The 13,987-nt window shown below is 46.4% G+C and overlaps 1 protein-coding gene across 3 annotated transcripts in view; it reads left to right on the top strand.

Annotated features, from left to right (window-relative positions):
• LOC128730574 (uncharacterized) overlaps positions 1-13,987 on the top strand; it is a 47,321-nt gene that overhangs the window by 21,398 nt on the left and 11,936 nt on the right. For 2 of the 3 annotated variants that reach the window (XM_053823645.1, XM_053823644.1), the window contains exon 1: positions 5,290-5,479. The exons of the other annotated variant lie outside the window; for it this stretch is intronic. In XM_053823645.1, the coding sequence (XP_053679620.1) occupies positions 5,290-5,479 (190 nt within the window). Of the gene's footprint in view, positions 1-5,289; positions 5,480-13,987 lie in introns of those variants that run through there. 3 annotated transcript variants of the gene reach the window in all.

Here is a 13,987-nt window from a genome sequence, read left to right as displayed (position 1 = left end):
TTCTCCCTATCGTAGTGCTCTTTAAACCCCGATGTTGACAGTGATATGTTTCGTAGATGGTAGACACGTAAATATGTCGTTCTTGTTCATTCTCATCGCTATAGCCAGCGATATCCGTAACTTCGATCGAATAAAATTGCCATAAATTAATGAATCTCTTTCTTCTTTCTCTCCCTCTTTCTTCTTCTTCTTTTTTCGCTCACTCCCGAACGAAACACGATCCACGCACGCCCGGTTCCGGATGTGCCACACACGCACAAACCGTGCCGCTGGGACGGAAATCAAACCAATTTCCGCATTCCACTGCGCTCGCTTCGCTACCCCACTCCGATGTCACGCTTTTCAAACGCAAACTACAACGACACGCAATAAAACTTCACGGTCATACGGTGCTTCGCCCTCATTTGGGTGGGAATGGATTGGCTTGCTAACATTGCGCCATATGGCTCGCAAAAAAAACACACATTTAACTCTGTCACCACCCTTGGCGTTGCGCAAAATGTCCTCGACCTCGGAAACCGACTGGTGTGTTGCTTCCGAATCAAATCGAACCGCCAAACTCCGTCAACCTTCTTGTGGGTCGATTGCAAATGCACCACCTTGCGCTCGGTTCCACGTGCCATGGTCGTTCCGTGGCGTACCACGACTACACGCGTGCTGTGTTTGCATAACTTTCAATTAAAATTAATTAGGAAAGCGCTTTATTATCGTCAGTGACATCAAGAAAACAGGTACATAGTTGCGAGAGTATTTTTGTGTGTTTTGTGTTTGCTCTTTAGCGTAGATGGTTGCTCTTTAGAAGATCTGGTACCGGTGGATGCTAGACCGGTGTTTCGAGGTCTCGATTGCTCGTGAAAATGCCAAAGAAAGGTGCACATCTTCTTTCGCGAGCCTGCTTAGCAATACGGAAACGTTGACATTTGGGTTTTTGCTGACGTCGTTGTTTAATGCTCGTTTGTAGACGGCCTATAAATAGGCGATATTATTATTTCTGTTTTGTTTGGAAAGGAAATGTCAACCTTTTTTTTGTTTCATGCATTTATTTAGTCTGTAGTTGATTTGAAAATGTAGTATACTGAATTTTGAATGTTTATCAAAACTTCAATGAATAATTTCTTTGAGAAAAACTTACTCATCTTTAAATCAAAATTAAAAAAGTTAGTAACAATGTTTCGATTCGAAGAAAACATACTTCTTGAATTATTTTTCACGTGAGCGATAATATATTGATACCTTTTCCTAACTCGTATTGACTTAACTTGTTTGTGCCAAATCGAGCCGATAATAGGGTCAAAAAACGACCACTCCATTCAAGCACAACCCATCGTCGTGCTGGGGCTCATTTATCACTTCAAATCCAAACACGTTCCGGAATCTGTTGATCCAGCCCAATCCCCAACCAGCGTGGGTGAAAAAGCTTCCCTAAACGAACAGCTCGACACTCCACAGGGACGGGAATGAGGAATCGATTCTGTATTCCGTTCCATTTCGTGCTGCTCGTGTTTGCATTCATTTCCCTCGAGTGCCCGGTGGGCTTTTGGGACCATTTTTTTTCCTTTTCTTTTTTGCCCACTAACAGCAGTAACGCCAACTCATCGCCACCAACTGGTGGCCGGTGTACAATCTCATTTAAAAGTAGAAGATGGAACTTAAAACGAAAAATCTTCTGATTAGCAAAGGGGCCATGGATTCACCAGTTCACCCCAGCCCAGCTAGCTACTACGGCGTTCAACATTTAAATCGCGTTTCACGGTAGCGCACGGCTCCGGTTTCTGAAGGATTTCAACACAGCCACATCGCCGTGCGGCTGGTGAATACTAATTGCCATCAACTCGGGCATTGACGTTCGTGTCTGACGGGTGCTAGGCAAGATGGATTTTCTTGGATCTCGGTGTTCCATCCTGCTGCTACTGCTGCTGCTCGTGCTGCATGACCTGCCGACCGAACCGGAACCGTACCGTAATGAGAAGCAGCATCCTTCTGATCTGCTGTGGTGCATAAAATCGTGACCCAATCCCACCACGTTAAGCACGGTGCACGGCGATACGGCACATTAAAGCGAGCTCATTTGAATCTGCACCAACCGAGGCTGAAGTGACAAAGGATTAATTTGTGATCCGACACTCTAGAGGAGGCACGTCTTTAAATGGATGCACAATTACCATCGATTCCATTAGCGCAACAGATATCACGACGGGGCGTTTCGATATAGCGCTAAATAAATGGATCAGTCTATGATATACTTCGGATTGGATGGTCAAGAATGTCAAGCTGCCAATGTAATAAAAAAATCTCTCGAAAAATGTCACATTACTAAGCGAGTTGTTGAATGCTGGAGCAACTAGCGACGTTGTATCACGTTCTACGTGTGCACTTGCAACAATCTGGCACGATTCCAATCTGCCACTATTCTTCCACTCGAACGACCCTTTGGTGCCCGTATTCACCTCGAAGTGGACCCTCCGGCAGAGAGTCTCCCGTGGAGAGTTACTCCAGTGATTGGAGGGAGCTTTTTGTGCACCCATTCTGCACGTGTCCTCGTGTCCTGGACCGCTCGTGAGTACCATTCAAAGAATAGTTGCCCACGTACGAGCTGTTCCAGCATCGCCAGCAGCTGGTCCCGTTCGCCCTTTTAAATAACTACCCACTGGCATGCAACCGTAAGGCGGGCTGCTGGGGACAAATAATTAAGTCTGCACTACACGCCCACCAGCTGGTTGTAAAATACGTTCCCGTTGGTGTTGCACTTGCCCTGTTGGAGTCCCTGGCAGCCGCTGGCACGATTACGCGATTATTTATGTCATGCTTATGGTCGTGTGTGATCGTAAAGAATGGTCCAAAAATTGTGCTTCAATTCCCTGGTGCACTATTAAGTGTGGCCGATCGGACCTGCAGACTTCTTTGCGCTAATTAGTTCGGGGAAATAAGCGCTGGTTAGCCGAGCGCCCGTCCACTTCCAAGCTGCGGTTTCATTCGAATCAAATCGATCTGATCGCTTTCGCGAAAGCTATCAATTTCCAGCTCCACCCCCAGGGAGTTTGGTCGGATATAACTGACATGACAGTCCCACGAGAGCCTGCTCCATCATCTGATTCCTGTTTACCGTCGATGGTTCCGCTAAAACCGCTTCAGTTCGGCTTCTATTCGACCGCTGAAGCCAACCCCATCGAGAAAAGCGGAAAGCAATCAACTGAAATAAATTTCCCAGCGGTGTGAGTTCCAGGTGACTAATCATCTAAATACCACACACTGCTGAACCAAGTCCTGCAAATTCCACACGAGCTCGATTCAATTCCACCGCCACCAAACACGTGGCACCGTTGGTGCACCGGAAGGTGAAGGACGAACAGCTTCCGGGTTTGCTTCCGTTGCTCGATTGACCAACACACCAACACACTCGATTCCGGTCACGGTGAGGTACGGTCAACCGGTGCAATGGTATGGCGGCATCATGTTTTATGTTCGACCACGACCACCCATTCGCCCACCCACAAATGTGTCCGCAAAGCCGGCGAAAGTGTTGTCGGATCTAATTTCCATCGCAAACAAGCGCCCGACGACAACATTCCGCCATCCGCCGTTACCCACGCGGCCTTTTCCCTGGCGATGGAGAGAATCGTCGTTTATTTATAGCGAACGGGTTTCTAATTTCGTACGGAACCGATCCAAGGTAGAGTTTCCTTTGGAGGGAAAGTGGCCGATCTAGCCATTTCGGGATTCCACCACCATTTTCAACCAGCTCTAAGGGATGCGTTGTGGCGTGCTGCGGTAGTAATCATAATCTGTTCGAAACGTCAGCCGGCTGTCCCGCAAGATCCGCAAAGGTCGCGTTCCACACCGTCCGCTGTCCTTCTGAGATCCCTCAATCGAATAGCGATGGGGAAGAGTTGAGTTGGTAAGGGGCAAAGAAGTGGGGGGGGGCAAGAGAGCTGGATACGTATGCCATGCGGTCTAGCAGGTGGCGGGGAGCTCACGTTTCCGCGGCAAACGATCGTGGTTCTGGTGTGTTTTGAATATTTGTAAATGTTTATTTACTGCGATGAGGGTCACGGACAATGGGCCTTATAGATTGTAGCTCTTGGACAGAAATCTAATTTCCCTAATATTAGAATAGCTCTGTATGATCGAAAATCTTTTTTTTTAAATCACATATATATATCACGTTTCAAAAATGATGTTACTAAAATGGGTGCAATATTATTCTTTCGATAAATAATTGGATTCCTCACTTTGTGAAGTGTTTAAATATTTTTAAGAAACAACGCTTTTGAAGTGTTTTAAATATTTTTAAGAAACACAAGCTAAAATTTAAATTATTTGTAATCACTTATAATATATCAATTGATCCCAAATATGTACCTTTAATTGCGCGGGTTTGCTACCTTTTCCGAGAAAACAACCCACACACAGACGTGACCCAACAGATGATCGCTTACTCGTTGGTGGCCAGACGCTCACCTTCCGCTCTAAGCCAGCTAGTTTACGACGAGAGTTTCCTGTGGTGACCAACCCACACCCGCTCTACATTCGGCCACGGACGGCCACAGGCCTGTGGCAGGAGAAAAGGAGCACATTTTCTCGCATAATAACCAACCGTTTGCCTTCAGCACGTCCGCTCGAGCCGGATTTCGAACCGCGCGCGAGTCAGTTGAGATTGCGTTTGCGTGCGGATCGGATCGACGTCGCGGGCGATCGTGTCCTGCCGTTTTTGTTTAGTTTTTGTTTTTGTTTTGCGTTCATTTTTCTCCTTCGTTCGTTCTTTTCCGTTCGCCGTTGTTTGTCCCGCGTCTCGCGTATTAGTGGCGTGGCCTTTACGCGCGACGCCCGTGGCCTTTTCCCTGGCGGACGATTTCCCAACGCCTGCTATGCTCGCGCCCGGTGACGTCTGTCGATTGAAGTGCTGACCTTTTGGGACGGCGACGCGGTTCTGGGCTCACGTTGGCTTGTGATCCTCACGGTACGATAAGGTGGCAACAAAGCGGTTGCGTACGCGTACAAAGTCTCGATCCATGGCCACCGCGAGTGTCGTTTATTTTCGTGTGTTTGGTGAGATTTTAATTTCCCACGACAGAAAATCATAGTGCGCCCTTAGGTGACGAGTGTAATATTTCGAAGGAAAATATCTGCAGTGCACGCAGCGATTGTGTGGAAATTTGATCGATCGTGCATATTCGTGGCTTCGATTTGAAACGTCCCAAGCAGTGGAAATCCAGATTGGGAGGCCACTTCAGTGTGCGTGTATTATAAATCACTTCAATCAGCGCGACCAAGCGAATCCACATCGCGAAGATGAATTTGATGTTCCGGAAAAACATGCGCGAGGGCGGAGGGCGCGCAGGTGGCGGTGGGCAGAAAAGCAAGATGAGTGGCCGGCACCAGCGGAAAACGCGCGACAGTTATGGCGGACCCGGCTCAGACGAGTACCACTACCGGACGCACATTTTCTTCTCACCGGCCCACCTCAAGCAGGACAATGAAGGTTGCTATTCGACGATGCGCTGTATCCCGTTTGCCTAACGATAATTAAATTGGACGATCACCGAATCCTACCCATTTTCCCGATCGATGCCTCTCCCGAGACCCATCCCTTTATTCCCTTTCCGACGGTTCTCCCATCCACTCTCCTGGCGGTCGATTTTCATCGCGCACCGAGCGAATGAATGAATTAGGTTATGAATTTTGTCGGCTGATTGGATCGATTTTTCGATTTTCAATAAAAAAAACGAACCAGGAGTCGAAAAGCCAGCGTCCGTGGCTATTAATATCGCTCCGTTTGGGATCGTGTTTTTAGAATCCTGCTCATTAAACACGCGGCATAAGCTAATTAATTTTTCAACCTACTTCACCACCACTCGGGAAGGTATGCCGGCATTCGCACCCCAATCAATCGATCTTTCGGACGCCGACACGCGGAATTCAGGACCCGAAGTGAAGGGTCTGTCCTTCATGAAGGGATGGGTCGGTTTTTCCCGCACCACTTACTAAAATTATGCCCACACACTAGAAGCGACCGAGGCGCCGATGAAAATCGAACCGCGAATCCGAATTCGTTTGTCACAATTGACACGCTATTGGTTTTCCAACCGGTCCGTTACCCATAATTCCCGTCGCTCCTCGATCCCACCCTACCAGCCGTCATTCTCCGATCCGAATTATATATTTCCCCCATGTGACTTTTAAAAATAAATGTAATTTTGTGCGCTCTCTCTGGCATTTTGTCAAAACGAAAAATCGAAGCAAACCAACGGCAAAAAAAAGCGTCATGTATATCACCGCACACTGAATCTGAAGCACTAGTGGAGGCGCGCGATCTCGCGTGAAATTCGCGGCAATTTTTTTTTCCTCGTTTTCTTTTCCACCTCCCACATTCGTTCCGTTTGCTTTTCTGTTCACATTTCTTCAGCGCGTACACACACATGCATTCCTTCTTTCTGGTACACCCATCTGGTGCCATCTTCTTGCTCTGGTGAAGCATACTATTTATTTTCGCATTATTTTCACGCATTCATTTTCTGCCTTTTTTGTTTTGACCGCCGAATGGGAAAAGAAGTGTTTAAAGCAGGAAATGATTTTTCACATTTTTAAGGAATTTTATACATTATTTTCTGTAGCAAACTCGTTGAACATTGTCGATGAGAGCAACATTGCTTCTTGAGATCATAAATTTTTGAATTCCCTTTTGGAACAACATGCAACCCACATTCTAGTAACACACTGAAGATCAATAACATTCCTGTAAAGCTCGCCTTCGTTTCCATGTCTGCTCATGTATATTCACACCTTCATCTCGTTGGTGGCAGTGCTTCAACATACCACGGCTAGTCGGAAAAATCGTGAATTGAGATTTAAATGAAATTCAGCACGTTTCGCTCAGCGAAATGAAACATCTGTTCGCAGTTGGTCGATGGGGGTGTTTTTTTTCTTTCTCTCTCTCTCTCTCTTTGCATTTGCCTATCGTACTTGTAAACCACGCTTCCGCTGGTGAACGAAAACGACGGAACCACACGTTCTCACTGTCGATCAGGGTATGTAACGGATTCAATGAACGTCAAACGGTGCCGCTTCAAACAGGCGATGGATTTATGCTTTTTTTTCTCGCTCAGTCTCATTTCCCGTAATTTAACCCGCGCTTGTGGTGTGCCTGCTTTTTCTCGTAGCACACAATCGCAAGCGCGAAGGGATTGACTTTATTATCGGCGTGCGAGCGAGGAATCACATTTCCGCCCGTGTCAGGTTCGTGACATTGTCTATTTCCCGTCCACTAGCGTGGACGCGAACGAAAAACGATTCGATTGTGGTACTACTGAACTGCGGGGTGAGAAAACAGGCACACGAAAAATAAGACTGAACAAACCAAACAAGCAAACGCCCCTTACCGATACGTTAGCTTACACCCCAACAAAAAAAACCAACACCAGTTATGTAAACAAACGCTTTCGAATTAGCATTATTTTTCCGCCCCCGGTGCTAACTGACGGTTTAAAAAAAGCCATTCCTAAGGAGCAATTTTTCGTCTTCGCACGCCAAGGTGCTCTGGTGCTCGGAGAGTGCTCGGTTGGCTCAGGAAAAAAATCGAAAGCGGAACGATAAGCAAAAAAGTAAATAACGATATATATCATGAATAATCGCCCACCATTACATCGAAAGTGGGCCGATCATCGACGGGACCCGCAACGCCGAGTCGGCCACCTTCGGCGACTGGGTTTAGCTTCTTTTTTTTTATTCTCACCCCCACGTCCTCTCAAGTGGACCATATTTTACATGCGCTATTTATAATTTCAATCATTCATAAAAATGGCCCTCGGGAGCGGCACCTCGTTGGCTGCTTCGATCGGCTGGGGAATGGCGATAGGACTAAGAGGAAAATTAAGAAGAAAAAAAGGTACGATCCGACTAGGGCCGCCGCTAAATCAAAATGGGAACGAACGCAAGCAGGCGAGATCAGGCGAGCACCGGAAACAATTTGCAGGTCATTAACGCCAAACGACACGCTGGGTCGAGTGGTGGCTGCCGAAACTCAGCCCAGGCAAAAAGGATGGGCAAAAGGTCCTAATGCGCAGGGGGATCATGCTGGCCTTCCGCTCGAGGAAAGAGAGAGTGTTGCTTATTCCATTTTTTCGAGCTTCTTCGGTTCGACCGAATCTTACTAATGAGTCACTTTATTGAAGCAATTTGTCGTACATTCTGTTTTATCCCGATCGCTTAGAATCGGTCCCTAGAGAAGGAAACATAAAAGACCAATAGTGTGCTTTTTTCTTTTCCTTTGATTCGATAGTTTGGTCTCTTTGTTGTAGAACTGTTGATTAAGTGGTGCTTTTTGTTTTTGGTCTCTACGGAACCTTGAAATTTAAGCCCAAATATTCAAGAATTATTCGAGAGACATCACCCGTTTGACAGAGGCGTGAAAAGTACCTACTAAAGCTTTTTGAGACTGCGTAAAACTGACGAAAAACGACTGAGATAAAAATAATTACAACTGTAACTGATCTAAAGCGATCAAAAAAATGAATACCAAGTGAAACAAAAATCAACAAGATGTGAAGAAGGGACAGAAAATTATTTGAACAGTTCATAAAGAATTGCAAAGAAATGTTCAATACAGAATTTGAAATATTTAACGAAATAATTTCGTTTTTAATAATTTCTATAATTTTCCTAATATTCCTAATATTCTATTGATATTTGCAAAACAATCAATTTGCTTTCAAATTGAATTTCAAACATCTCAAAACATAAATGGGGTTTTCTTCCAAGCCACTTTCTTTAACATTCCCTACGCTCATGAATCAATTTCTGGCCGCTGGTTCGTAGATTGAAAACATTCCCCGTAGCGTCACTTTAAACGACAGGCCCGCCCCGAAGGCTTCCATGGAAGAACCCAGCAAAGCGCCTCAAGAGATCAAGCCGGATAACTTCACCCAGCGTGCGGCTCGCGACCAACAAAGGCGGTCCTCTTAGCGCCCACCTCCAGCGTACGGTATGAACGACAACTTGTAGGTGTCACTGTGGTTCGCTACATCCTTGGGACGCAACACTAGCACCGGGTAGGAAATGAAAACGAAGGAAAAAAAAACAATCATATCGTCACGTCGCCGGAACTCCCCACAGGAGGCGGTCTTATCTGGCACACCTCGCAAAGCCACCCGGCAGCCACGCCAAGCTCCTTGTGGGAGTCGTTCGACGAGGCGGTTAAATTTATGTTCATTGCAACCAAAGCCACCTGCCCGAGAAGGCTCCCGGTTGGTGGTTAAAATTTGTCAACGACCGCAACGCCAGCCTGCTAGCGGGCTGGTTTAACGCGATCGTTTTTCCTGGCAACGAAGGAAAAAAAAACAAAACTACGAGCAGCATAAATGTACTACAAGTCCTCCGTCAAGCGTCGTTGACTCGCGCAAGGTAGCCGGGACATTCCTGACAGTGAATCCTGGCCCTGCACCTGCCAGTCACGGGTGGCGTTTCCCTTTGCCAGAACCGGGACGTACGTAAAGTCAAGTGCGAACTAAGTGTTACATGCAGGCATGTGATTTTGCGCCTCCCCCCGAACCGAGTGGGTGGTATGTATCTCGTCGTTTCTGTACCAAACGGCGCCGGTCCCGTCGGAGGTGATTATCCGGCACGGTTGAGGAATTTTTTCTTCCTGCTTCACCAGAAATCGCACGACGGTAGCTCAAAGGCATCGCGTACGAAACGACTTGCCACAAGTCTTTTTGTTTTTCTCCCCAAGAATGATAGAAATGGCACCTCCGGCAGAGGTACGAAACAAGACAAAACTGAACCAAAATTTTCCTCAAACAGCAACAACAACAACAGCGGAGGGAAGCACCACAAAAAAGAACCGTTAGCCGCTTAGACGCCAGGGCAGCCAGCATCTTTGCATTGCTTTTATTATTTTTGTTAGCGGAATTTTCGACGGCGAAGGATGAGTTTTTCTTTTGTGGTACGTTTGGTAGGGCGTGTTTATGTCGCTGCCTTCACAGCAACAGCAGCAGCAGCTTCTTTCGAATAAGAAAACTTAGTTTGTTGTTTCATACATAAGCATGATTATTAAACGCGAACAGTGCTTCCCGAGCGGTGTTATTACCGCGCAGGTCGTTCCAGCTCCGGCAACTTTTCGGCGACTTCTAGTTCGCACGGCCTATGCAGGGACATAAAAAAAAAACAAACGAACGCAAAAAAACTAAACCCACAACTAAAGCCCGTTTATCATTCACACGCCGCTTGGCGGAACTTTCATCATGCTGTAAGAGCTCCCCGTGGTGTAAGATGGGTACAAAATTTTGGCACCAAGCTCCACTTCCAGCACCTCGGTCCAATCAGGCACCGTGGTGGGTGGGAACAAATTTCGCTAAGAAGATTACGTCTGGCAATCTGCGCCAGCGTTGTGAGGCTTCGTTGGAAATGGGTGGGACTGACGGAAAAATAAAGTCAAGCGTACAGCTCTCACACAATCCTCGAGAGACTCCCCGTGAAGCGGCTCCATCAATGTCAGTGTCGGAAAATGGGCTGGTTTTGCGAATTGAATATCCGCAAACCGAGACGAACCGAACGCGAAACAATCACACCGTTGTGTAAACGGACTGTCAAAACCAACCGAGCGTACCCATCAAAGTCGGCGGGTGTGGGTTTTGAGCGCATCCGTGTATCACCTGTCAAAGGCGGAGATACGGAAGAAAGGTGTTTTTCGCCCTTTTTTTCTTGCAAACGTTGAAGCCGTCTTCCCACCGTTCGACAGCAGAAGAGGTTTCATATTTCTGATTGAGCGATTGAACGATTGAGCTTTTTTTTCCCTTTCGCCAACTAGTTGCCTCTAGATACTATCATTGACAGCTGTCATTTTCATTGCGCTTCATACCACCGGAAAAACGGCGGTCGGAAAATATAACCCCCAAAGGTTCTTCCGTTGATTAAAACTCCCGAACATGATGATAAAGAAAAAAATTCGCAAAATTTATCAAACCAAACTAAACGATTGTTTTTGACAACGTATCACACCGACTGTAACTTCCATCGGTCGATTTGTTATGGCACGTTTCTCATCGTTTTTGAGAAACATTTTATCTGCGAAGTATTCCTTCTACAGATCCCACCACAGGACCGATGCCGATTCGAATGGTTCATTAAAGTTTAACAATGGAATTATCGTTTCCATTCGCTGGCAGTTAACTTGGGCGCCTACGATTTCGATCTGGCGATTCCGTGCCTTGGTGAGATGGAAAAATGTCAGAAAAGTGGAGCGACAACGAACGGAAAATCGAATGAAAAGCACCACAGCACTACGCTATTGTGTTTCAGAGATGACTTTTTTGTTTCCAACTGTTCTCTCATTCGTTTTGTGTGCGGAAACGACGATTGGCGTCGATAGCTAACGAAATGGCGCTCTGGTTTTAATTCAGTCATTGGAATAAAATTACATTCCTCAATGCAAGAATCTCGGTCAACGAAGTTAAAGCAATCGAGTTAATTTTGAGGTCGAGAAATGGAATTCTGCCACGGTCTCCGTGTGCTCGATTGCGTTTGTGGTAGCTACATCTCGCTCGTTTCCCCTCACTAACGGGTTCACAGAGGGATACGCTTGTTAGGAAAATCGATCCTGACATGTTATGATATTTTGAAATGCGTCATTACTCATGAGTCGCCCGCACTGCCACCGCCAGCACAAATTGACAAATCGCTGTTTTGATAGTGCGGATAATGCCGAATGATTAACCTTTTGTCGGACCCGGTTCGGTGCTCGCATAATTCGCACCATCCCAAAGAAGCTCCAACCGCGCGAACGGTCCGCGAGATCACATCAAAGCGGAACGATATTTCTCATTCCGCTCGTTAGTGGCGCCGCGGCCGCTACCCGAGCCACGACGACGTCTGGATGTCAAAAGTTTCAGCCTAATCACTTTACGGCCCATCCAACGATGACGCTCATTGCGTTTGGCTATCGTGCGCTCGCCGGCGCGTTCCCACGCACCGCCCGTTATTATCTAGCGTAACAAACGATTGTCAGCCATCAGCTGTCACAATAAATCTTACCATGACAACCCCGAAACTGGGGTTTGTTGGGACGAAATGAAAAAAAAGGCATGGAAGGTGTGCGACCGAGGAGCAACAATCATGTTGCACAGCAATGTTGGCCAACTTCCGGGCGAGCTGCCGAGACTTTTGGGCAGGGGTCAGGCTGCACATCGAGAACTTTGCTGTCACAATTTGTCATCGACGTCGGAGTGCTACTGGACGAGCTCGGAAAAACAACGAGTATCTGTTAATCAGACTTAATTGGTTGAATTTTAAAGATTCTTCAAGCTACACCCACAAGGGTGCACATATCCCATGCACAGTTATTTACTCAACAAACTCGTCGAAACTCGTGGCCTACTAACATCGTACGCAAACCCCCAAATCGCACGGCACCTGTCGTCAAGTGCAGGCTGTCATGGAGTGTGTAAACATGTACGTCATCGGCTGCCATCACCAGCCCGATCCGGCAGAACCTGTCTTCGGACCAGAACGATCGTGTTTTTCACTTGACACAAATTTTTCGACACGCCTGCAGAAGGGACACCGGGAAGCAGAAGGGGCCGCATTTGTGGGTGGATTTTGTTTTTCTTTTTGTTTCACCCCTTTCCAGAACATTGCATCGAAATTTGCACTGTTCCAAATATCGACACCACAGGTATATTTTCCACCTCAGTGGGGACGAGTTTTCTCGCTCCTCCGCCGTTGGCTTTGGGATATTTCCAACGTCGAGACAAGCGAATTTAAGTGTTCGACAACCGACAAGCTGTCGCTAGTCCCCTGGTGCCTATTGGTTTGAACTAAATTAGAGCGTTCGATCGTACCACGGCGTTCGCTCGATGACAATTCTATTTCATAAATGTGATGTCCTTGTTGGACGCCTTCCCGTGAAAAAAAATGCCTGCCACCTCCTATTCAAAGGGACTTGCAACGGAACAGCAACTGCAGCCGAGTGTCCTTCAAACCGAAACCAAACGATGGTTTAATTATCGGAACATCATGCTACACGAGGCTTAATATGTACCTATAAGGTGTGTGTGAGTGTAGGTCTTTTTTTTGCTTTGTTTTGAAAGGACACCCGTTTCAACAACGTGCCTAGGTATAGGTGTACTGTGACGGGTCCATCGATCGATCGCATTATGAATGTTTCAGTGACATTTCTATTCCACCGGCACTACCCGTAGATTGGTTCCGGGAAATGAAGCGAACCATGGCGAGCGATTACTTCCAATTAGTATGATTTATAATGGTAATAAGTTTTTTTTTCAAACAAATGCATATTGCCATATATCACGGAAAGATACCAGTTCTTTGGCTTTCCGACGCAATTTAGCGAATAAATTACGCCAGATAACTTCTTTTTAGAAATGTTATATCGTTAAAATGTCAATTAATATGCATTATTTTTACACCAAAAGATCAATTTTTCTCGTTTAAATCCAACACTGAACGAATGCCCGAAAATCGATATCGCCATATATTGTCGAGATTTTATTTTCTACTCAGCTGTTGCCACACTGCGGGGCTCGATTTCCAAAATCTCTCCCACCAAAGCGTACGGCGATAAATTTTATTCCTCTTTCTGTGAGAGTGGAATAAAGTACGCGCGTCCTATAAAAATCGGGATCCGATCCGTCGTCCGGAACCCGTTCCAGGCTGTTGTGGTGTCAAAAAAAAAACAACAGCAAATAAATAAACTCTCAAGGCGCGTAACCCGGAGTTGCTCGACTTGAGTAAAATTTTTCACCATCAAACGCCGTCAAATTTTTATGAGATTTCCTGTGAGATATTTTTTAGGGTTATTCTGCTGCGTGCCATTTTTCTCACCACCGTGCGCGAACGTCCTTCGCCGTGTGCGAGTCTTCAAATTTATGAACGTTAACGATTGATTTACGACGGCCATTTCAGGGCAGTTTTTCCTTCGTTTTTTTCATTAGGTTGGTGTCGTTGCAGGACACAGCTCTCTGACGAGAGCCTGCAA

Source organism: Anopheles nili, chromosome 2 (genome assembly GCF_943737925.1).
Source record: "Anopheles nili chromosome 2, idAnoNiliSN_F5_01, whole genome shotgun sequence".
Classification (NCBI taxonomy): Eukaryota; Metazoa; Arthropoda; class Insecta; order Diptera; family Culicidae; genus Anopheles; species Anopheles nili.
This window is presented reverse-complemented; position numbering and strand designations above follow the sequence as displayed.